The sequence below is a fragment of the Falco peregrinus genome, chromosome 1, assembly GCF_023634155.1.
Source record: "Falco peregrinus isolate bFalPer1 chromosome 1, bFalPer1.pri, whole genome shotgun sequence".
Classification (NCBI taxonomy): Eukaryota; Metazoa; Chordata; class Aves; order Falconiformes; family Falconidae; genus Falco; species Falco peregrinus.
This window is the reverse complement of record NC_073721.1, coordinates 119011327-119034385: the sequence shown is the minus strand read 5'-3', so window position 1 is coordinate 119034385 and position 23059 is coordinate 119011327. Positions and strand designations below refer to the sequence as shown.

At 48.6% G+C, this 23059-nt stretch overlaps 1 protein-coding gene across 4 annotated transcripts; it reads right to left on the bottom strand.

Annotated features, from left to right (window-relative positions):
• Nucleotides 1-123: 123 nt before the first annotated feature.
• Nucleotides 124-22985, bottom strand: DET1 (DET1 partner of COP1 E3 ubiquitin ligase). Of its 4 annotated transcripts, XR_008748423.1 has the most exons (6): nucleotides 22851-22985; nucleotides 20978-22086; nucleotides 17798-17988; nucleotides 15983-16174; nucleotides 590-6773; nucleotides 124-501 (listed from the first exon to the last, which is right to left on the bottom strand). XR_008748423.1 is itself a non-coding variant. In XM_055812180.1 (5 exons), the coding sequence occupies exons 2-5, from the start codon at nucleotides 22058-22060 to the stop codon at nucleotides 6680-6682; spliced, it is 1560 nt and encodes a 519-aa protein (XP_055668155.1). In that variant the 5' UTR covers nucleotides 22061-22086; nucleotides 22851-22985; the 3' UTR covers nucleotides 124-6679. The 4 variants fall into 4 exon arrangements, 3 of the variants coding, with proteins under 3 accessions (XP_055668155.1, XP_055668139.1, XP_055668146.1); XM_055812180.1 differs by having other exon boundaries at nucleotides 124-6773; XM_055812164.1 differs by lacking the exons at nucleotides 124-501; nucleotides 590-6773 and adding an exon at nucleotides 11653-12216.
• Between the last annotated feature and the right edge of the window lie 74 nt (nucleotides 22986-23059).

The following is a 23059-nucleotide window of genomic DNA, read 5'->3' as shown; positions in this document are numbered from 1 at the left end:
GTTCCCAGAAGCATTTTGGATTATTATTGCCTCTCAGCTGCTCTCTTCCTCTTACCACCGTATGTGGCTCTTGTCTAGCCCTCCACGCTATTATTGCCCTTATTAGGTGGAAGGGGAACTTGAGGTCTAGATCTCCTCCTAGTCATCTGTAGTAAACAACTGCATGGGGTCACATCATCTTCCTTCCCTCTTTCTCTCGCTACACACATTTGGAAACAAGGCATGGCGTAACTCTTCCGCTTCCCCCTGGCTTGCAGAGCTCAGTGTGCTGCGCGAGAGGCAACTCCCCCTGTTCGCACAGCATGGAGCACTGTAGTCTGGATCCATTACTGGCAAAGATCTGTTGCAGTGCTTTGTTTTGCCCAAGCTGTAGCTGGCCTGCCAGTGCTATTGGCCAATTGAATGTGCCAGCCCTTCTAAAGGGGCTGGGATCTTGCCAGTTTTGATGCTTCCATCTCTTTGGTCCTGCCTTGTGCACCATGAACTGGATTTTCTGGGGTCCTGGGGAAAGCAAGCAGGGGGTTAGTAGGCCTGAGGAACAATGGAATGCTGCCAAGGAGATTTAAAACACTTAAGTCTTGAACTGTACCTCTGTATGTCCACAGGCAGCATGAGCTTGTCATGGGTCTGTGATGTATTATTGCTGTCCCAGCTCCATCCAGAGAATTTCTGCCAAGGAAATATGTCTGAGGCTCTCTGGAGCATCAAGCAGGGAAGGTAACAGCAGTAACTGACTACAGGATTGATTTCCTGGATGGCAGAGGCACACTGCCTAGCAAAGGGCATGTCCTTGAAATCCATGCTGCCAGAGAAGCCTTGGCTGTATACAGCATATTTTACCTGTAAACAGAGTGTATTTTGGTGCAGCCAGCAGTCCTACCGCAAACCCAGAATCTTCCTTTCTATTATTTCTCTTTCTGTCATTCCTCCTTAGTTTCTTAAATTGCATAATTAACTATTCTGTTCCTCTTTAGAGAAAGGGTACCATGGCAACAAGGCAGTGAACCTCCTTCACGGGGCTGAATGGCATACAGCAGGTTTTGAAAGAAATCGGTCTGCTTAGAAGAGCCTCTTGAGTTGCATTTGACAGAAGAGAAGAAAACAAGATTCAGATGAATCCCCTACCTTACTCAACTGTCTGAATTTGAATAGAGGGTAGGTTATCTTAAAGGGAAGTTCCTTGAGCTGTCACAGATTTGACAGTGAGGAAGAGAGGTTTCTCCATAGGTGTTTGACACACTAGAAGAGCTTCCCCCTCGCTCCAGAAATATAGCTGAGCTTCTAGTGACTTCATATTCCTCTTTTTAAGGAGAAGATACCAGGTCTGCTATAAACTACAAAGATTAACTCTCCCAAGTATCTGGGCAGCTAGCTGGGGAAGGCATGCGTGAACACTGAGGTGCCTTACAGCAAGGCTGGACTCATTTCTGTGCTGAGCACAGCGACGAGCCCTGAGAAAGGAGGAGCACCAGCCCGCGCTGGCAGGCTTCTCGGCGATGTACTGTCTAACACGCAGAAAACCAAACACTACCCTTCTCTACCACAAGCTGCTCATTGCATCAATGCAGAACTGCCCACATCAGATAAAAATGATAGAACAAATTAAAAAATAAGATTGCAAAGAGATCTGCCGTCCTTCTGAAATTTAGGGAAGAACAGATGGGTGATTCGAGAGTTAGAAAACAAGAATAAACTTTTGTCTTATCCAGACGTAGAATCAAGGCTGTGCCCTTTGTAAAGGCCACTCCTTAACACTTGGTTTCTGAGCATTTGTGAACATTTTATGAAGTCCACTAACGCATTGCCACTGGTTGTACAGCGGGAAGTTTTACCTCCCTGTCTGCCCTGCCTAGCTCTAGTAGTCACCCCTACTTCCTCCAACCGACATCTAATATAGCACTCTCTGAGCTGGACAGAAGAGGCTGACGCTATTCTCCGTGGTTCAGCAGCTGGCTCTGTACAGTATGGTGTGGCATTTGTCTTCCAAACCCCCAGCTCCATGTACCCGCCCTGAGCTCTCCAGCACAGTGCTTCAGTTGTGCAGCTCTTCACTGAAGTCCTATTTTCCACCCACCTTTCCTCCTGCCCTGATGGAGCACCCCTAAAGTTATGTCCTAATGATGCTCGGTCTGAGCTGTTTATCCTGCAGCACATCCTGGTCCTCTGGGGCAGCTGTTAGTGAAGTGAGGAAGCACAGCTGCACACAGCAAGCTCTTCCACCTTGTGCAAGGGCTCAGTTGCTCCTTCCTGCACACACTGTACAGTGAAAGAAGTCTAAAAACTCTCTATTGTTGTTCATCTTGCAGGGAATTAACAGACACCAATAGCACTTAATGATTTCCTCACCCTTCAGATGAAACTATTAATTAAGAGCCTGGTTTTAGTCAGTCACTGGTGTTTACCAGTTCTAATTGCTTTTCTTGGCACCTGGGTGGAATGCTGTTTTCTACTGGCTCACATTACTCCTGAGCAGCAATTCGTTTATTTGTCAGTAGCATGGCCACAGCATTAGTGCCCTCACTAGAATCACAGAATGGTTTGGGTTGGAAGGAACCTTAAAGACCATCTAGTTCCAACCCCCCCACCACGGGCAGGGACCCCTCCCACCAGCCCAGGTTGCTCCCAGCCCCGTCCAGCCTGGCCTTGGGCACTGCCAGGGATGGGGCATCCACAGCTGCTGTAGGCAACCTGTGCCAGCGCCTCACCACCCTCACAGTGAAGAATTTCTTCCCAATATCTAATCTAAATCTTCCCTCTTTCAGCTTAAAACCATTACTCCTTGTCCTATCACTACATGCCCTTGTACAAAGTCCCTCTTTAGGTACACATCCTCTCCCTTTGGGTTTCCCATTGCTTTGGAACATTTTCCTGTCCACTTCCTCCTAACTTTTGATTCCCTGCTTTCAAAGAAGCCACCTTCCATGAACCAAGCTCAGAGAGAGCAAAGCCTCATCCTGGTTCAACCCTGGCCTTTCCGGGGTTTTGCCCTCCATTTTAAAACACCACGTGGACCTTTCTCCATCACACAAGGGGTGAAACACAGTCTTCTGACTTAGAGATAAGATGCTGCCTCAGGTCTGTTTACCCCATAACAAGTGCCACACCACCTTGGGGAGTCAGTCTAACTCAGTTACCCTTCCCTTGGGCAGGGACCTGGTGACTTAGAAAAATAGCCCCAGGCTTCTCCCTAATAGTACATTATTCTGCAAAGAGGAATTATTTCCCTGTCCCCAGCAACAAGGACTTTCTACCTAGAGCTGCGGCTTTATCTGCTGAATTGGTGATTTACTATTTCTTCTGTGAGCATCTCAGTGACGAGTCAGGCAGCCAATTTTGATCCCTTTGTGAGATTCAATTAAACCGTTAATTAAGTGATGTCAGTGTCCTTTAACAGCTGACTGCATGCACAAGCAAGCAAGAAGGGGACAGACCCTGCAGTGCTAATAAACTGTAGCAGCAGGGGTGGTTTACCGCAGCCCAGCTGCAGCTGTTGGGAACATCTGCCCAGGTTTTGCTGGCTTTCGCTCTGGTGCGGGAATACCTGGCTCAAGATGCGCTCAAAGTGGGTTAGTGAGTAGGTGTTTATAACCCTAAAGCACCCCTCGGGAGCCTTTGAGAAGTAATGGTTTAAGTCAGGTTATGTTTTTGCACTCAGACTTTGGCAGATAATCAGTGTTGCTTTCATGCCTGGCGTCCCTGCCTGGCCCCTCTTCTCCCAGCTGCCCCTCCAACCTCAGCCCATGACCTCTCAAACCAAAAAGAGATCAAGGACCCTCAGATCGTTTTTGTGCTTTTCCAATGCTCTCCTCTCTCTAATAGGTACTCAACAGCAGCGGGAACTGCTCAGAAATTTTACTAATGAACTGCCTAATAGCATTCCAAGTTCCTGTGCTGATGGTGAAGCTGGGCTGTGGGGTCCCCTTGGGGAGGTGCAGAGGGGAGCCCGGCCTCAATGCTACTCCCTTTTCTTGACACGACTTGCACCTCCTCTGCTGCACCCTCCAAGCTCCCCCTGCACCAGTGCCACTCCGAAGGGCAGGGTCCTCTCATTCCCCTGCAGTTCATAACTCTCTTCCTACGACCGCATCTACTGAGAGTCAGAGGCTGCGCCCCTGGACCCAAACCTCTCGGCAGCTACAGAGCCCCAACAGCCATCGCTTGGGACAGCTGCTCCCGGCAGCAGCTTCACAGATTGTTTTCCAAAGAAAGTAGGCAGAAGGGAGAAAGCACTGGGTGCTAGGGGCTGAATGCTAACTAAGGATGCAGGCAACAAAAAGGTGGGTCAGGAAAGAGAGAGAACATGGGGGAGAAAATGCAGGAAGAGAAAATACAACATCAAAAAACCCATAAAACTTTCCTAAGGCTAAAACTGCGCAGCTGGTGGTCCAGAGTCAGCACAGATTAGGAAAGGATGTAGGGAAGGGCTCTCCAGAATCAGGCTAGATGTAGTCTCCTTTGTTGTTCTCCCAGCCGGACCATATCAGAAGCACGGAGTGGCCTTGCTTGGGAGCCCTCCCCACCAGCATGACCAGCTCTTTGGGGCTTTCCCTTCACCATTGTAAAGAAGGCATGAAGACCATCCCAAAGTTGTATTTAGAAACTGTTCCAAAGCCTCTCCAAGCAGCAATGACAGCGCTCAAAAACCTTTCTTCCCTTTCACAGCTGGCTCCAAAATCCCTCCTCTGTGCCTTGCCACTTAATAATTCATTTTGCAAAGCCAAACTAAGCGGGCGTGGCTGGGATTGATGTCCACCGTACCTCCTGGCCACATCACTAAGACTCCAACTTTGGGCCCTTTCTCCCTCTGCTTGCTCCTCTGTGCAGGAGCAGGTCAGGCTTCCCAGCACACACAGGACTCCAGGTAGCAAGCAAAACCTGGGGCCACAGCCAGGAGAAATACACATATTTCAACCCCCAGCCCCTTGGCAGGTCCCTAGATAAGGTGGTGAAATAGGACTCTTATCTCTTCATGCACCAGCCTGCAGGCAAACATCTCGCTCTCCTAATTGCCAGCCACGGCTCTCACACAGCCCCTTGCCAAGAGCTGGATGCTGCCTTTCATTTTGCTCCTGCCAAATCCACAGAAGTAATTTATCAATTTACTGACCAAGTAATCACACTGACCAAGGAATGCAAATGACTGTAGACAGGCCAGCCCTCTGGGCTTCTCTGTAATGCCAACAGCCAGGAAGCAGCCTGCTCCAGTGCTGGGAGAAGCTCTGAACAGATCACATCTCGGTCCTGATCGTAAAATCAGCCCTGTTTACAGAAATCCCTGCAAGAGAAGCAGTACAGCCATCTGGGGAGATCCCCTTCCTAGTGATCCTGCAGCCAAGAGTGCTGTCACCAAGGTGCCAGTGTAAAACTGGGACAAACTCTGCTGGGTCTCAAGAAACCACAGGGCAGAGCTGCTTTCCCCCACCCTTATCAGAGCCAGCAGGTCGGCATCTTCAAATCTGAGCCCTCTCTGGGCAAGAAGCTGGCATGGGCAGAGCCACTCTCGGTGTTTAAGGGGCAAGAGGCAGGACAAGGAGAAACGAACTTGGACTTTGCTGCCTGAAGCCAGATGGGCTGCACTGCACAATCGCGCTGCCAACATAACGTTCATCTGCCCTGCTACAGGGGGCCTGGTTTGGCTGCCAGCTGCCCTTTCTCCCTTACAAAGAAGGGTTTTACCAGCATTAAGGACTCACCTGTCAGAGCTGAGCCAGTGACCTACCTACACTGCTGCAGGTATCAGCACAGCTAATCTGGACCTTACTCCAACCTCAGGATCAGCCCCTAAAAACCAGGGCAGCAGCAATGAAAACCATCCTTCACGGCCGAAGACGCAAGAGCACACGCTGGCTTGGTGACGGGGGCGATGCCAGTGTTTCAGGAGGGATGTCCCACCCGCGGGGACTCTGCCGTTGCTGCAGTATCCCACAGGATGCAGGTTCAGCCCAGAAGCATTGGTCTGGGCTCCCTGCTGCTTGCTGCAGGAATGCCAGCACCCCTCACCTCTCCAAACTCACCATTTGAACCGTTTTCTCCCCAGAACCGGTTGCTGGCTGCAGCAAGGCCGTTTCCACGCAGGTGGCTGTTTCTCCCCATTGCCGTGGTGACAGTGCTAGGTGCCAGCAGGCCGGAGGCGGCAGGGCTAGGGCCATATCTCCCTGGTGCTCACCAAGGACAGTGGGTACATCTAATCCGACGTTGCTCCATTTTACGCCTTTGAGGAGCACCAAGCAGCTATCGAATGACCAGCTCAGCGGCAGCGAGCAGGCACTCGGAGGGATGCAACACTGCCCGCTGCTCTTATTAACGCCCTAAAAATCATGTCAAACAGCGTCCAGCTGGCTCTGGCAGGGCTCCTCTGCCACCTGCCTGGCTCTCAGCCCTCTGAGCCCCCTCGCGCAGCCAGTCTCAGGCATCCCCTGGCTCCAGCAGCCCCAGGGCTGGGCTGTCCTCCAGCAGGGCTCAGGGTCGGATGTGGATGTCAGCGCTGCCAGCACATCCTCACCAGCCCCATCCAAGGCAGCTGCTGCCCAGTTCACCAGGCACTGGGATGGAGACAGTGTGCTGGGCCACACAAGTTTCTCTTGTACCACTCTGACTCCTTACCTGAGCCTGTCACAACATACCTGAATGGAGGAAGGACACTGGTAGATGAGAGGACGAACCTGTGCAAGAGCAGCTTTCAGGGGTCACGGTGCACTGCCAGGAGCAGGGGCTCAGTGAGTCCTCCAGGCAAAGCCAGGGCTGCTTCGGCCCATGCTTGGCATGTTGTAAAGCTATTGGGGAGAAAGAGAGAGGAGGACAGCCATGGAGAGTGAAAGTAATGTGCTCCTGACTATAAAAGGGCTGAATTCAAACTAGTTCTGTCACCCACAGAAAATAAACTCCTCCAAAGGCTCCAGTTCATTCCTGGACAAAGCAGAATGCAGAAAATGTTGAGGGCTTTGTAGTGTTACCCACAACTTTCTACTGCCTTGTTGCAGTTTCTATAGGATTTTCTTTCACAGTGGCCAAATGTGTTGCTCCTCCTCTAGCAAAGCTCCCCTGGGGGGCACCTCTCCCTGTGGTCCTCCCCCCTTTGGCCTGCCAAGGGCCCTGGGCACCCACCAAGCTTCTCCCTGCCACAGTCTAAAAATTTCTTCAAATTTTCAGGTGCACTTGGCACCCTCACACAACCAAGAACTGACAGCAATCACCCCACTAGCAAACTGAAACTGCACCAGCCAGAAGGTACCCTAGGAAAAGGATTTGACTTCCAGGAGGAAAGAAACAAGAGACACTATAAAAAATTACCTCTGTAGAAACGCAGCAAAGCCGGTAGGCTCTTACAGTGTCCTCCACTCCTCGTTAACCAAGCAAGGGACAACATGTTACCCAGGTGCTGCAGCACAGCCCTAAGCAGTTGGGACTAGGGGCACTGTGCCCCTTTTCGGTTCTCCTCCCATGTAGGACCACGGTAGTCACTCGTGAGTTACTGGTTTCCAGGCTGCTAGTCTAAAACCGGTGCGGTATTTTTATGTCAAAACATCAGGAAAAGAATGTGCAATTCAGGGTTTTTCCCACATCAGTATTTTTCTGAGAATTCATTTTCTTACACAGTAAGTACAGCTCTTCCCTGAGAGAAACAAAGGCAAATCAGACCTTAGCCAGCAAACGGCTCTAGCAGGGGATACTGCTGCCTGATGAGCAGTCAGCCTGGTGGGCAGGTAGTGCCAGGCTGTTACTGCTACAGTGACTGACTTTGCACAGCTCAGCCCACGTCCCCTGCAGCAAGGAAAAAAATAAAAATAAAATAAAAGCCCTTTCACCATTCCCTCCTCCTGAGGAGTATTTGGCCAGAAAAGCTTTTACAACCACATGACAAGACAGGGAAGCACAAGGACTCAGACACATCAATGACCTGAAACTCAGAACGCGAGGCAAAAGCAAAACCACAAAATCTTGTCCCGTTGCTTGCACACAGGACCATCTATTTGCTCTGCAGCATGCACCTATCTGATAACAGGTTCCCACAAGGATGAAAGCTGATGGAGGGCCACACATCCCATCGCCATCCAGCCTTTAACATCTCCAGCTTCACCACAGCCCTGAGAGATGCTGCAGGAAAGCAGCAAGACATAGGACATAAACAAGGCAAGCGATTTCTTAAAGCATCAGAAATCTGATTCTTCTGGCTGGATCAAAAGGACCAAGAGAAGCATAACAGACACAAGCACCTGAGCAAAAGAAAGGTCCTATAAGTACACAGAGAACATCAGGGAGCTAAATCAGGGCGAGCCACTCAGGGCTGGAAGGATAATTGAAAGGAGCCTTTAGTAGATACACCATTAATGGATACACAGGTTTGAATCTAATGGGATTTCTGTGGCTCGCTGTCTAATGTGGTTTAGATAAGAAATACCACAAGTGTCCTGCTTTTAGTATTTTTTTTTTAAAAAAAAAAAAGAAAAAGGAAAGGCAGCACAAGAAGTAACAAAAGATGGGATTCTGCTGCCAGCCAAACATAGTTTCCGAGTCAAGCATCTCGTCGCTTAGTGCCTATCTGAAAAGCCACGGGCTCAAGAGCTTTCCCATACACTCAAGGTCTCCAAAGGAAAGTACCATAGAACTGCACACACGAAAACAGAGGAAGTGTTCAAAGGAAAGTGGTTTTCACACCCAAGATGCGGACGCTTAGAGGAACTAACACAAACAGGGATGCTGCTAGGTTGACAGAGCAGCAGTGGATTACAAGTGGACCCCAGACTTTGGGAAGGTCCCGTCCACATGTTCTTAGCCACAATGTTTTGCAAAGCTGCGTTATGGTTGGGAACGGCATGCACTGGAAAAATCCGAGTGCCTCAGCCCAACCTAAAAGCAGTGTACAGGCAATGGCTCTTCTGCCAAGCAAGGTGTGTTCAGTTTTTGCCTCTTGATCATGGGCCACCAGCAGAAAATGGCCACAAGTTTATACAAATGTTATAAACAGAATAAAAGAAGAGTCTCTGAATACAAGTTGGGCTAGTAATAATGTACAAAGGGGAAAACGTAACTGAAGGCCAAGAATCCCTCCCCCAGCATTAGCTCATGTAGACAAGAATTTGAGAAATCTGCAGTAACTACGGAAATGTCTCAGGTAGGAACAACCTGGTCCTCCAAGTGTCAGGAAGAGGCAGTAAACCCACACACAATATGCCTACGTAGTCCAAGGCACACAGCTGCCGGCTCTTAGCAAAGGGAATCTCATCTGCACCACTAAGAATTTTGGAAGACAAAGAAAATAAATCAGGCTCTTAAAAGCAAATTCTGTTTATTCATTTTCATCTTGTGTTGCTAACAAATCTTCATCCTAACCTAGGAAAAATATCAGGTAGAAAATATCTCCCCTTTCCTCCCACCCTCCCCACCACACACACACTTTTTGTTTCTTAAATAAAAGAATCAAAATTTCAAGCATGAGAGATTTTTCTTTCAATATATTTCTGTAATAAAATTAACTCTGTCGTAGATACAAAATGCAGCAGCCAAGACCAGAGGATCTGCTATGCTACTCCAAGGCAATTAGTACCCAGAATGATCAGTTTGTCTGCAAACAGAATAAGAAAATACTTAGCACTTATCCAGCACTTTTTATCCATGAATCTCAAATTGTTTTACAAAAGCTGAAAATATGTTTTTGGCCTCATTTACAGAGAAGAAAACACCAGCTGGAACAGGAAGAGATTTGCCCCCAGTCACAGAACAATTCAACAGCAGAGCGAAGAACAGATCTCTGGTCTCTCAGCCCCAAGTCCAACAATCCGTGCCATGCTCTCTGCTTCACACAGGACAGCCTGAATCTGGCAAAAGCCCCCAACTGCAGAAATGCTGAAGTAGTTGATATTTTTGCCAATGAAAAAAAGCCTAAATGGAGATCTGACAGCTATTTTAGTAAGCACTGACCTCCCAAGGCTGTGATGCCAAGGAGTAAACCCAGCCTTGAATGGAGCTGCTGAGAGCTTTGGAAAAGAATGAGAAAAAAAAAAAAAAAAGAAAAAAAAAAAGTCTCATACTGGAAGCGTGAACAAATGTGAGTGGTGCAGAAGGAGGTAAATCCATGATCTACAATGTGCAAATGATTCTCCACTCAGAGCTCTAGTTGAATGTTTGAGGAACAGATCACAGGATAAAAACCTAAACCCTTGACAAATAGTGTTATTAGTTGGAGAGGAACCTGGAGCTAAAGCACACACAGCCTGACATCTCCTTTATTAGCAGTCTTCTGACCTGACACTGCTCCTGACAGACCTGAGAAACCAACAGTGCAGTCACCAGGAAAAAAAGGGTGGGGAAATACAATGTCTTACCCTAGAAATATGCTTAGCAAGGCCAGGAGAGAAGTACCACAAGACAGAGAGTAAAGGCTGATTCAAGGACCTCAGAGCACCCTCCACTACGAGGTGCACCATTCATGCTGTAAGCAGGCACCAGCACCTCACACAGTTATTTTCCTATGCATTACCATGCAAAATGAATGCACGACTTCAACACTCTTCTTCACAGGCATGAGGCCACAACACATCAGCCACAGCTCATTTTGGTCCAAACAAGACACCCACAGGGTCCTTTAAAGTAGAGGGTCTCCCATGTGTAAGCACCAATTTTCTAATGCCCCCCTCTGTGTCTTCTACAGGAATGGGACAGCAGCAAGCTCCAGCTTCCGACAGATCACCTCGCAATGCTGGGATGGTTGCGCTGCCCGGCAGCACACAGTCATAAACCAGCCTGTGTGCAGAAAAACCCAAATATTGGCCTACAACCAAAACCTCCATCTTCAAGAGAAAAGAGCAGGCCAGCCTCCTCACTAGCCCACACTGGCAGGTAATATTACACCCAGGAGCTTATTTTATCAGCAGCATAAACACCGCAGTGGTCCAGTCAGCATCGACACACCAGCCAGCCGGGCTTTGAAGCCCGGGAATATCGAATCGGGTTCTCACAGAGAACAGCACATCAAACAGGGATAGGTAAGCAACCTAAGTCAACCAGCTCATCTCCCAACTGCAAATCTGCAGCAACGCACATAAATTCAGGCCTCCTCCCCCCTTTCTGGGCAAACCCAAATGCTACTAATTCTCCGTGCTTGTACTCCAACCTGCAGGAAGGTGCCAGCAGCTGGGTCTCCCTTCCCCTCAGCAGCAGAACCTACAGAAGGCCATGAGGATTCACCCCCATGCTGCAGAAAAGTCCTTCCAATGTGAGCAAGGAGCCAGTGTGTGCTCCCCACTCCCCTCCCAGCCATCCATCTTCCTTCTGTGCCCACCTCCTCGTGCATTAAAGACACAACCAGCTGCCCCGGCTCTCTGGTGTTAACACAGCACTTTTCACTTAGGAGCTTTTACAGATATTAAGGCACAAAGATTAAGTGACTTGCATAAGAGTCAGGAACACACCTCACGTCTCCCAATTGCAGTGATTTCTCACACCTTTTTTCCCTGACCTCTTGCATATTAAAATCACATGAGTAGATTGCATGGATGAGAACAGGATTTCATTTCCCTAGTAATACCGAAGATACAAACACAGGTAGCTGTATTTCTAAGCCCTCCCCTTGGCTACTATACATTCCCTCTATGACAGGCTGTTTGTCTCAACAAGGTAGGAGAGCACCAGTGCAGAAGGGAACACTCCACAATGTGTTGCAATGCTCCATCTTTGCCATCCTAAGACCTACAACAGGAGAGAAAACAGACATGTCTCTGGGAAACCAGGAAAGGAACCTCAGCTACACTTTGTTCATCAACTGGAACAGGGAACAGCAGCAGCGCTTAATGCAGCAGGACCTCTGCAGTAGACACAGGGTCAGAAGAAATATTCACATGCCTAACTTGAGCGGTTCGGCTTTCCACAGCTGGGGGCCGTGTGAGATGCCAACTGGTAGGAGCTCCCAGGTCAGGTTTCTTGACGTGACTGATGGTTTGGTTTCCTAGAAGGCGTGAGTGTTTGGCTTTGGTGTGTCTGTGGCAGAGGCCCAGACCCAAGGAGAGCAGCCGCTCCAGCTATGCGTCGTACTACGTGCAGCTGTGCCTCATGTGGAAGTTAACCACGTACTCTGCGTTAGTGCGCTGCACCGAGATGGCAAAGGGCTCAAAGGGGTGGAAGGTGAACGCAACCAGGCGTCGCACTGTGTGGTTGATGGGTCGCCCCAGGAGTCCCGCCTGGATCTCAAACTTCAGGAGGCCAGAATCACGAGCGTAAAATCTGAAAGGAAGAGAAAGTCAATTATGGCTGTTCCCGACTATGACTTTGCCGTCTGGGCTCTTCACACACAGAGACAAGTGCCCTTCTCAATCCCTGGTACTCCCTCAGGGGCATGAGGTCCTCAGCTGGCTGTCTGGCTCTTGGTCATACAGGAAAGTCCCTCCTGGGGCAGCTAGTTTTCCACTGTCTAGAAAAGCTTGACTTCATTTTAGTATCATCAGCGAGAGAACTCTGCCTGTCATTTTGGTGGATGTAGCTGACTTTGCAAGAGGGAATAAGTTTCGTCCAGACTCCACCTGTGCTGGCTCTCCATCCTCTCTTAATGCAAGCTGCTCCCCTTGATCCCTAAGGCTGATATACTGTACAGAACTGAGCTCACTTCCCTCGGCAATGGCCATCACTCCAAGCATAAGGCCACTCCTTCCCACTCCTGGTGCTGCCAGGTAGGCTTTACACTGCTGCTGTTGCGCCTCACTACAGCCCCATTCAGTCAGGGAAGGTGAACAGTTCAACCCAGTTCTGCTCAAGGGTGCCAAGCTGTGCTTTAAACCTCAAGCAAGGCTTTGCAGTTCCTTTTAGATTTGCATCAAAAAAGCATTAACAAGACAGGCTGGGCTGGAAGTACCTGGTGGATTGTGTTCAACAATTACAGCAAGGGCAGAGCTCAAGGGAAACCTTGCATCTTTCTGCCGTCACCCACAAACCTGCCTGTGGGTCAAGCTCATTTGTGTCTCCAAACAGGTGAGCTCTGGAACACAGCTTCAGCACAAAGCAAACATTGCCAAGGGGATGAGGCCAACAGCACTGAAGAGACAGGCAAGTCTAGAAAGCCTTTTGCTTCCTGAACCTTCTCTGCGTACCCTGTGTACCACAGCCCAGGTAACACCGCCCAGGACATAAGCCCAGGTAATGCCACTGCGGGAACAGAGGACCCTGTGATGACCCCACCCTCCCCAAGACTTCGATGGTGGAGGTTTCTGGATGTGGTACCTTCACAAAGCAGCTGGGCTCTAACTCAAGTCCTCATCCTCAGGTTGTCTCAGTTTGTGAAGACCATTTTCTCTGCTCTTTCAGTTTCGGGCACAGAATTGCCATTTTGCCTCCCAGCTGTTTCCTTTTCCACCATTACTTAGTACATATGTGTATTTTGCATTTTCCTCTGGTTTTAACTCGGCGAATGCTTTTAATCTCAAAGCACATTTCCCCCCGCCAGCAATACAATGCACTCAGCTCTCAGCCTGGAAGAACGGGTGATGACAGACACAGGCGATGCTGTTTCAGGAGCAGACACACTCCACATTTTAACAACACAGCCTATTGAGAACCTCATGTTCTTCCTGGAGGGCCACTCTCCTCTCCCTTCCCCTGAATAAAAGTGCTAGCAAGCCCTGCCTGAAAATTGCACACAAGAACCCAGGAAGAGAATCACAATCTTGGTATTTGGTTTTTCAAAAAGCCCTTTTCCTCCTACACAAGGCTGGGTATGCAGAGGGTCATTCTTTAAGTAAAGCACAGTCCCCCGTCTGCTCCTCTCTCTCCCCAATTCACAATAATTTACTACTCAAGATGAAGCTCCCTGTAATCTCAAAGATGTGCTCAGTTTGGTATTTTAAAATGTATTTTTAAAAGTGCTCTGCAATCAGAAGCCATTTCCATGGGCTCTCACTCTGGGGATAAATTAGGCGCTGCAATATAAAATTGTATGTCAACAGAAACAGCAAGACCAGCCTTTTCAAACCGTACAAAAATGGAAGATTTATCTGCAGACCAATTTTTTGGTTAAATGGCTCCTTATTAGCCATCTAGATGGATTTTACAGACCTCCCACTATAGGGAAGGCTGTGTTAGAGCCTCTTCCTCACAAGTGCCATCATTTCACCTAGTAAATACCTCTTCAAGCCTCCTCAAAAGATACTGGAAGACAGCAGTGATAGCGAAACTAAAATACTTCCCGTCCGAGAGCAACCAACCACTAGTCTCTCAAGTGGAGTTGAAAGTTGAACCTTCTGGGATGCAGAAAGGCACTAAGGGTTAAAAGGACACAGTGCACAGAGGCACTGAAACCAATGTGTCAAAGGTATGGAGGCCTTCCTATCTCCCACGTCAGGCCAGGAAATTGCACACAGATTATAACACCCTTAGCTGCTGAAGGGTTTTGCACTCCAAACAATTATAGGACTTACATTACAAATCCTGTGGCCCCTTATTTCCAAGCCCTCTAACCACAACAGGCAGCGGCATTATTTTATTAATCCCTTTGTTTTGCATATGAGAAACACAGCAGTACTATTTCAGCTACTGAATGGTTAAGGTCAGTGCCTTGCCTTCTGCTTACTTTCCAAAATCCAGGAGCCCCACTGCTCTGAGGCCCTATTCAAGTCCTAATTGACTCTGCACAGCTTTGAGCTTTTAAAGCTCTGGCTCTGAAATGTCGGTTTGCTCAGGGGAGGGAGGGAAGGTGGCACTTCGCTTTGTTTACTACAAAGACTTAACCTCAGCAAATGACTGCGGTTTTGCTCCCTTTTGTCTGCAGGATCCATACGCAGGTTGGCGCTGGCAAACAACTGCCGCCCTGCGAGCTTTCCCAACGTCAGGCATGACAAGGGGGAAAGGGCAGGCTATTCTCTGCAGATAACATGGGAGCTGGAGATCAAACCAAATCATACAGGCAGAAAAATCAATTAAATATACATAATTTGGGAACCGAGAGCGCAGGAATAATCAGAGGTTCCCCACCACCTGAGTCAGGGCCAGGAAAGGCATGAAACCATTTTCCAAGAATGCAGATGAAAATAAAGTTGGGAAACCAGCCAGAACGGTCTCCCTAGGCTGCCTGAGCCCCCAACATGTGTGGAGCCACTAAACAAAACACTTAGGCATTGAAGGCTCTCTTTGTTTTCAGAGCATAGGTTTGCTTTTGCAGTACTGTAAGTGGAAAGCCTATTCTGCCTGGAGAACTCAGCCTCTCTGAGTCTTTCAGGATGGAGATGTTGGATTCTTAACTGCTACTACTTGCAGCCATGGCTGCGGCTAACAAAAAGAAAGAAACAGACCTGGTGTTTCCGCAAGAAGCATTGCAAACCTCCTTATTCCCAAGCTTGGACTTACTCCTTCTGGCAACACTGAAGACTCAGACAGAGTCTCAGAAGAGGCACAGAATGGCCCTTACACATGACTAAAACTCCTACTACAGAAACAAATTCCCTACAGGTCACAGAAAGAAGGGGGCTATGAAGAGAAGTACAGCTCCCAGGGTAAGAACTGTAAACAATGAAAGTCTGAAAACAGCTAAATCGATACCACAAGCATTCTGAATACCACCCAACCCAGCTGCTATTTTATTCATGGGACAAACCAGATCACCCTTGCCAGCTAAACCCACATGCTCAAAAGGGATCCTCCCAGCACAGGGAAACAGGCATCCAGAACCATATCACTCTGCAGCCCAAACAGCATGACAGGACTGCAAGAAGAGGAAGAGGAACAACAGCATTCATGTGGAAAAGGCTCAGGCTTCACTTCCCCAGGGCAGCTCAGCGAGAAGACCTGGAGAGCCCTCCCACACATACAAGATAAAACAGTTACTGCAAGAAGAGAGGCCAAGCTTTGTGGGACTGCTGAAACAGACTGTCTGGTGAAAGGATGTTATAAAAGAAAGGCCTTAATCTACTCCCTTTCCTGCACATTTGATGCCACATGGGAGAGTGGATTTAGAGCTACTCTCGCACTGCTCTCCTCACATACAGCTCCTTGGCCTGTTTCATACCTTATAGGGTGATCACCGCAGGTCTTGGGCCGCTCCATGACTGACACCCACTTGTCATCATAGCTGAAAAGGGAGAGGTCGAGGTACGGGCTGCCACTGTACGACTGGGCGCTGATCGGGAGCTGGCCCAGCAGCCTCCGCACGGCCTCCGTGTGCCCTCCATACTTGGCATTCACAATAGTGTCTTTGAACCTGCAGCAAGCCAAGAAACAGGTTTTACTCACAAAGGCCACAGGTGAACAGCACAGCTTGAATAAAGTAAGGAGTAAAACAGATAGGGAAAGAAAAACAGCAGCAGTGTAAGAACTAAACCAGCTCATTTCCAAAGATGTATCACAGTGATTCAAGCACCAGCCAGTTCTGGTGACCTTTTTATCCTCCCTCGTCATTACAGTTTCTGCTCTGAAAGTCCAAACTGACAGAAGGACAAGACCGTGCCTACCCACAAGGTCTGGCCCCAGCTGCTCTGCAGTACAGGAAATGAACAGGATCAGAAACAGGGAGAGGTGGATTAGCAGTTTATCAATCAATCCAAGTTTTACCATGAAGCCTGGAAACAACACACGCAAAAGCCAGAGGGTTTCACAATTAACAACTGAGCCCTTAATGCTGACTTGAGAATCCCCTGCTCTCTGGCTGCTATGTTTTAAATGCATACAGGGAGAAACCTTAGATGAGGAAGAACCTTGATGAGAAGCCTAAAGCTCTTCAGAAACTACAGTGAGCTGAAAGTTTTTCCTGGTGGAGAGATTAACACAGGCTAGATTTCCCTTTCCAAGTAAAATTTGAGCTTTCCATGCACAAGAACAGTCAGATCAGCTGCATGGATCATACATCACGGAGGGTAAAACATTTCCATTTGGCCAGAAACACTCAGTCAGCTCACTGGAATTATGCATTGTTAGTTTGCTACGGAAGTTAAACACTCCTGTTGCAGGCCCTTATAGCCAAGGGGATGAAAAGATTCTCCTCCCTAAGACAAGGCAGGAGTTCTTCAGGTGTCCGTGGTGAGCTCTCATTCTCTCTCACACTAAGCATTATGGATTTCCTGACAGGCAGTTCTAGAAAGTTACAGTCAAGCTTCCTCTTACTTATGGGATGTCAACCTAAAATCAACAGCGCTTCATGCCCATAAGTGATTGCCAAGTACTTTGGATGATGGGAAACAAGTCACTGGAAGAATAAAAACACCCAGAGTCACATAAAAATATATTCCAAGAGAAATAACACACTCTGCATCATTAAAACCACATTCTACTGTTAAAGCACATTCTAGAAACCCAGGTTATTTTGCTATTTTGCCCAGATTTCACAATACGTCTACAGATGAGCTTCCTTTCTCCTAGGCAGTTTGATGAGAACCACAAGCTTGTGACTGATGTTGGAGATAATGCTACAGAACACAGCTTGAGACACGCTAAATTCAGAGAACACCACTTGGCAAAATATGTCCAATTAGATGGCTAATCTTATCTTCAGGGACCTAAGCTACTGGGCAGTAACACTCCAATAACCTCCAGAAGAGTTACTGCTCAAGGACAGCCAGAAACATCTTTCCCTCAAAATTTCTCTTCCTTCTTCTAAGCACTGGATTGCCACTGCTTTGTTCCTTCCTGTAACAAGACAGATGCCACAGAATATAAAATCAGATGCATGGGGCTGCAAGATGAACTATGTACAAGCCAGACCCTTGCATCACCCAGCAACTAAAGGAACTGTTTTTTTCAGGATTGCCATTGTTATTTGATACTAGCCTTCAGCTGATGGGGGTGAGCGTGTGTCTATACGGTATAAAGCATGCTCCGAATGGCTCACCGGCGCTGGATCTGCCTGGCAAAGTTGTTGCTGGAAGCTGAGCAGGGGAACTGGACCGCCTCACTGTGCAGGGTGGCATTCCTGAAGAGGTCACAGAAGTTCTCAAACAGTTCCAGCAGCTCATCAGATGTATTCTCGAATACAGCAATAACCTCTGTGGTCACCATGTTGTACACAACAAAAAATGAAGGCTGGGGAGAGAGACAGAGGCAGCGGTTACCCAGGAGAGTACAGGTGGAGAAGCTGTCCCTTCCTTCTCCTCACATGACACTGCAGACCCTATCCAAATTTCCCTGCAGTGCAGGAGAATCGCACATGCTCACACTAATCCATTCTGCTATTCAAATGCTTCAACAGGTACCAAATTATCCACCTCTATACTGTTATTATTTATGAAAAATAACGGGCTTCCAATTTTTCAGCTCAAACTCTGTGTCAGTATTTCTGTTTTCCTCTCTGCCCTCCACCAAATCCAAAACGCTTTCTAAAATGCCAAATTTAATTTTCATTCCTGCTGACAAAATCATTTTAAATCCAGTGCTAGCTGGCCACAAATTATTTTTCCCTTTGCATAGAGATATTTTTTCCCCCCTTCTTAATATTTCCATCACACAGAGATGAGTCTTTTTACTGTACTGTGCATATACCACTGCCCACAAAAAGTTGTGCCCTCCAGGCACCCTGCCAGCACAGAAATGAAAATATGAAAGACATTAATGATTTCTTTTTAATGCCAACATTCTTGTGCACGAAGGCCCAGGTACCATGCTGTGGATTGGCAATGGCAGTGTTTCATGGCATGAACAAGCAAGAAATCAGGAAAAAGGTGACATTGTGTCAGTGCAGCCACACCAAAGGGAGATGATGCTCCCATCCCATTGGGAAAGGACAGGCTTAATCCTTGGTCATCAAAGGTAGCTTTTGTTAGACAGGAGTGCTAACAATCCCAGCACCCCAAAGTAAGAACCCGTCCTTACTTCAAAGGTAACTAATTCCCATGGTATATGTACATATCTGGTTAAATCTTCTGTCATAAAGATAATTTCTAAATGCTTCACCTCCCGCTCCCAAACGATGCTCAGGGATCACAGCAGGCACTCTGCCCAACCCACCCGCCTGCAAATATCACAAGGCTTGTTTGTTTTACAGCCCCAAAATAAATGTGATAATACGATCCAGCCCCCACATGTCAAAATGAAGCGCGCTAGATGAGGTTACTCACTAGACTACCGCCTAAGGAAAGGGAAGCCCTTCTGAAACACAGGGTGGGAGCAGAGAGAAAATAAGAGGAGACAGCAGAAGGAAAAGCTATTTACATCACTGAAGATTGCAGGGAGTATCCTCCAACCTTAAATATAAAAGTTCCACTGCCAGTTTAACACACAGACACATCTACAGGATGCCCCTGACCAGAGAAACTACCCTCACTGCTTTTTAGCAGCACCTGCAACACAGGCAAAACATCCCAGCATGGGTGGCAGAAGTCGAGTGTCACAGAAATCACGCAGCAAAGCTGTCAAGTCTATCAACACAAGCCTAGAACAAGAACAAACCCCAAGCTACATATACACCACAGAAAATTGTGAAGGATTCAGTGCAGACCATGACAATACACAAGCAACCCACAAGCATGAACATCCTCAACTCTCTTGGCAGAGAAGCCAGAGAGAAGAGAGGAGCCTGAAATTGGATGAAATCTCACATCTCTCTCTGATAGATGAAAAAAAATGGGACCTTTAGGTATTTTGTGAAACAAGGTTTCTTCAGGAAGCCCTAACACAAAGCCTACATTCAGGCAGGTGTGTGGAGACTGCTCTACATCTGGAATTATCTCCTGAAAGAACTGGGAAATTAGATGCTTTTTCTCCAGCATAAAACACACTGCCTGAGGAACACCGCAAACAACCACAACCTACATCTTACAGTAACCCTGGGGCGAAGAGAGTCAAGAGCGCGCTGCAGCAAAGCAGGCACAAAAGCCTTGGTAACCACAGCAGAGAGGGAGCCGAGCCTAACACAAACACTTACATCGAGGTCAGAAGCACCATTCCAGATACCAGCCAACAAGCAAAATGCTGCAGGCCATTTCCACAAAGCTTTAATATTTTTGAGACAGCCACTCAGTTTTACACAAATAGATAAAATGCATTAGATTAAGCCTTACCTACTCCCTCCCAAAGCAACTCCACCAAACAACCACAACGTAAGAGAACAATAAAATCAACAAGTCATCTTCCAGAAAGAATTAAGACTAAGGCAACATGCAAAGAACTACTGTCTATTTCTTCTACGATCTAAGTCCTGGATCTGGCAAACACAGGGAGGAAGAAAAAGAAAAGCAAACATCTGGAGAATAATCAGATCCGGAAATTTATTACAAATTCTTGCTAAATACTTTCAACAGAAAAAAAACCCCACAAGTGGGTTAAACGAACAGAACAGGTTAAAAAAAAAATCCTTCTCAGTTTCACAGAGCTCAAAACCTGACCACCACCCTAACAGTAGTGAAAAGATATGATCAACCTGCAGAATGGTGAAATGTCTGGAGGGACCCAGCACTGACTAGGCTACATTTGCTCTGATTCAACTTCTTTAGTACTATAACGAAAGCAGAAGCAATTGGCACATTAGCTAGATCTAGGAGCTGCTACTCTAATTTGGAGAGATCATAAATAGAATCTCTCATTGCACCTTGAAAGAGTAAGTACGTAGGTAGAACAGAAAAGGTAATTCTACCAGGGACAAATGAAGGCTATTATATATGAAAAATATGCTTGATGATACATGAGAAATGGGAGAGACTACCTAAGTGTACTATATGAAATACCAGCAAAAAAGAAAAACCAAAAAAAAAAAAACCAGCTGGGAATTTGAGTGGGGAAGAGGGTTGTACAACATCTATGAGCATGGGCAACAACCTCGGGAGAAAGGGGACTCAGTAACCATGTCAGATCTTTTCTCTCTTATTTTCAGTTGAGATGGAAGTGATGAAATTATGAGAGCAAAAGACACAGTTATTCAGTTATTCAGTATCAGAGGCATCAAATATTCACACAAGAATGAAGTACCAGGGTTCCTAAACATCATTCACAGGGTCAGCTAAGAATCGCAGCTCACAGCATTGCACCTGCTTGAGCACTTGCCCCAAAGCAATGAGCAGCCTGAGGAGGCAGGCAGTACCTGGGAAGGATCCGTCACCCGCAGCGTGACCACATCTTCGCTAGTGTATTTGATAAACAGATGGTTTTCATCCAGAAGCTGCATCTTCCACATGCGGAGCTGCCTTAACTGATCAAAGTACTGGAAGAACCTTCTTTTTGCTATAGCGCTTCCATCCTGCTCGGCCCTTCTCCACAGGTACACCAGCAGCCTGTGCTTCAAAGAGTTTATGAAGGGCTCTTTGTAGGGGTTGGCCATCCCTGTCTGAGTATCCCGCTGCACCTCGGGATACACCGCAGACAGAGTCAGGAGATCGTCCTCATAGCAGAAGCGGCCGATAGTCCGTACATCAATGAATGTACCCTCAGGTGTTACCTGAAAGACGTGAATAGTCTGCTGCTGCACAGAGAGAATGGCCAAGATATTCTTATAGAGGTACAGCCCCTGGTTGTGAGACAGAATGACTTTGTCACATTTGAAAGTCCGTGTGTCACAAAGTCTACCTGTGTGGAGGTCTATGATATGCAAGGAATAATCCTCCAAGGGGGACCGGGGATTAGGCGTTACCGACTCACTGTTGCGGTAAACCTCGAAGAAGGGAGGATGAGGCTCCTCGGGCAGGTACGCGGCAGAGCCAACAATCACGTATCGACAGTCATCAGTGAACAAGCTGCACTCCCGGTTCAAGTGCTCCCCATTGGAGGCCACATTGGTGATATGGAGCAGGACAAAGAAGCGTTCAAAGAGCCGCCCCCGGATGTTGACAGATCTTTGGTCATTGCCGTTGGCCAGGATCTCTCCCTCATAGCCTTGCAGGAGGTCTTCCGCCGCCTGGCAGCCTTGGTACTCGTAGATCTCCAGAGAGGTCTGGTCAGAGGAGAAGGCAATGAAGTAGCGACCGTCAGGGGAGAACTTGCGCAAGAAGCAGGGTGGCTTCTCCACGTTGACCACAGTGAAGTTGGGGAAGACATTCTGGTGGAAGACGCGGACTTGGTGCCAGTGGGTGCCGGCTTTGCCTGAGCTGATCCGGCGGCACTCCAGGCGGTGGATGACATTCTGGTTCTGGATGCGGCGAGGCCTGATTGTGGGGGCGTCATGGTCCATGGTCAGAACTCTACTTCATCTTCACCCTGCTAGGGAGAGAGCGTACATGTGCCCTGGAACTACTCCAAGGTGGGGGTAGAACTCAAGAGTACTGGGGAACCTGCTTGCATGGATGGTGTGAGAGAAAGCCCCACAGCACCCAGGGTGGGGGGTGGCTGAAAGGTGCGGACTTGCTTTTGGAATGGGGAAGGTGCCACTGGACACTGGGAGAAGGTGGTGAAACTAGGAAAGAGACCTCAGTGGGAGATACCAGAGGAAATGGAGGGAGCCCAGAGATAACCCCAGTGCACTGAGGGGTTATAGTATCTGCAGGTCTGTCTGATGAACAGGGAGACACAGAAGGTTCTGGGAGGGGACGGAGGGAGCCAGGAGGGCAGACACAGGTGGCCACCAAGGGAGTGGAGGGAGGCCGGGGAGCCGAGGATAAGCCGCAGACCTGCTCGCTGACAGGTACAGGGGGGCAGCCTGGAGAGAACGGAGGGAGCTGGGGGCGGGGGGGCACAGGAGGGGTCACCGGGAGGCGTACGGGCCTGCCTGCCGAGGGAGGCGCAGGGAGCCCCGGTTCCCCGGGAGCTGTGAAAGGGCTCGGAGCTCCAGGGGAAGCCATGGGGAAGCTGTGGGCCCGCCTGCCGATGGGAACGGGCTCCCAGCTGCTCTCCCGCTGGTCTGGGGGGTGAGGGGGGACACGGGGGAACCAGGGATCGCGGTGACCCCCTGACCGGGCAAGGACCCGGGGAGGCCGCGCGGCGGGGCCGGGAGCGGGGCGGGAGGAGGCCACAGCTTCGCTCACCGCCCGGGCCCGCCGCTGGGTCCCGCCGCCGCCGATCACTCTATGGCCGCCGCCATCTTTCCGCCACCGCACGACGACGCACCGCGACGGCAGCGGCGAGAGGGCGTTACCGCCACACTTCCGCTTCCGGCCGCCGGGCCAGGGAGGCGGCCCGGGCCGGGCCAGACTGTCAGCAGGCTCGGAGCGCCCGCGCCCCCTGCCGGCAGGAG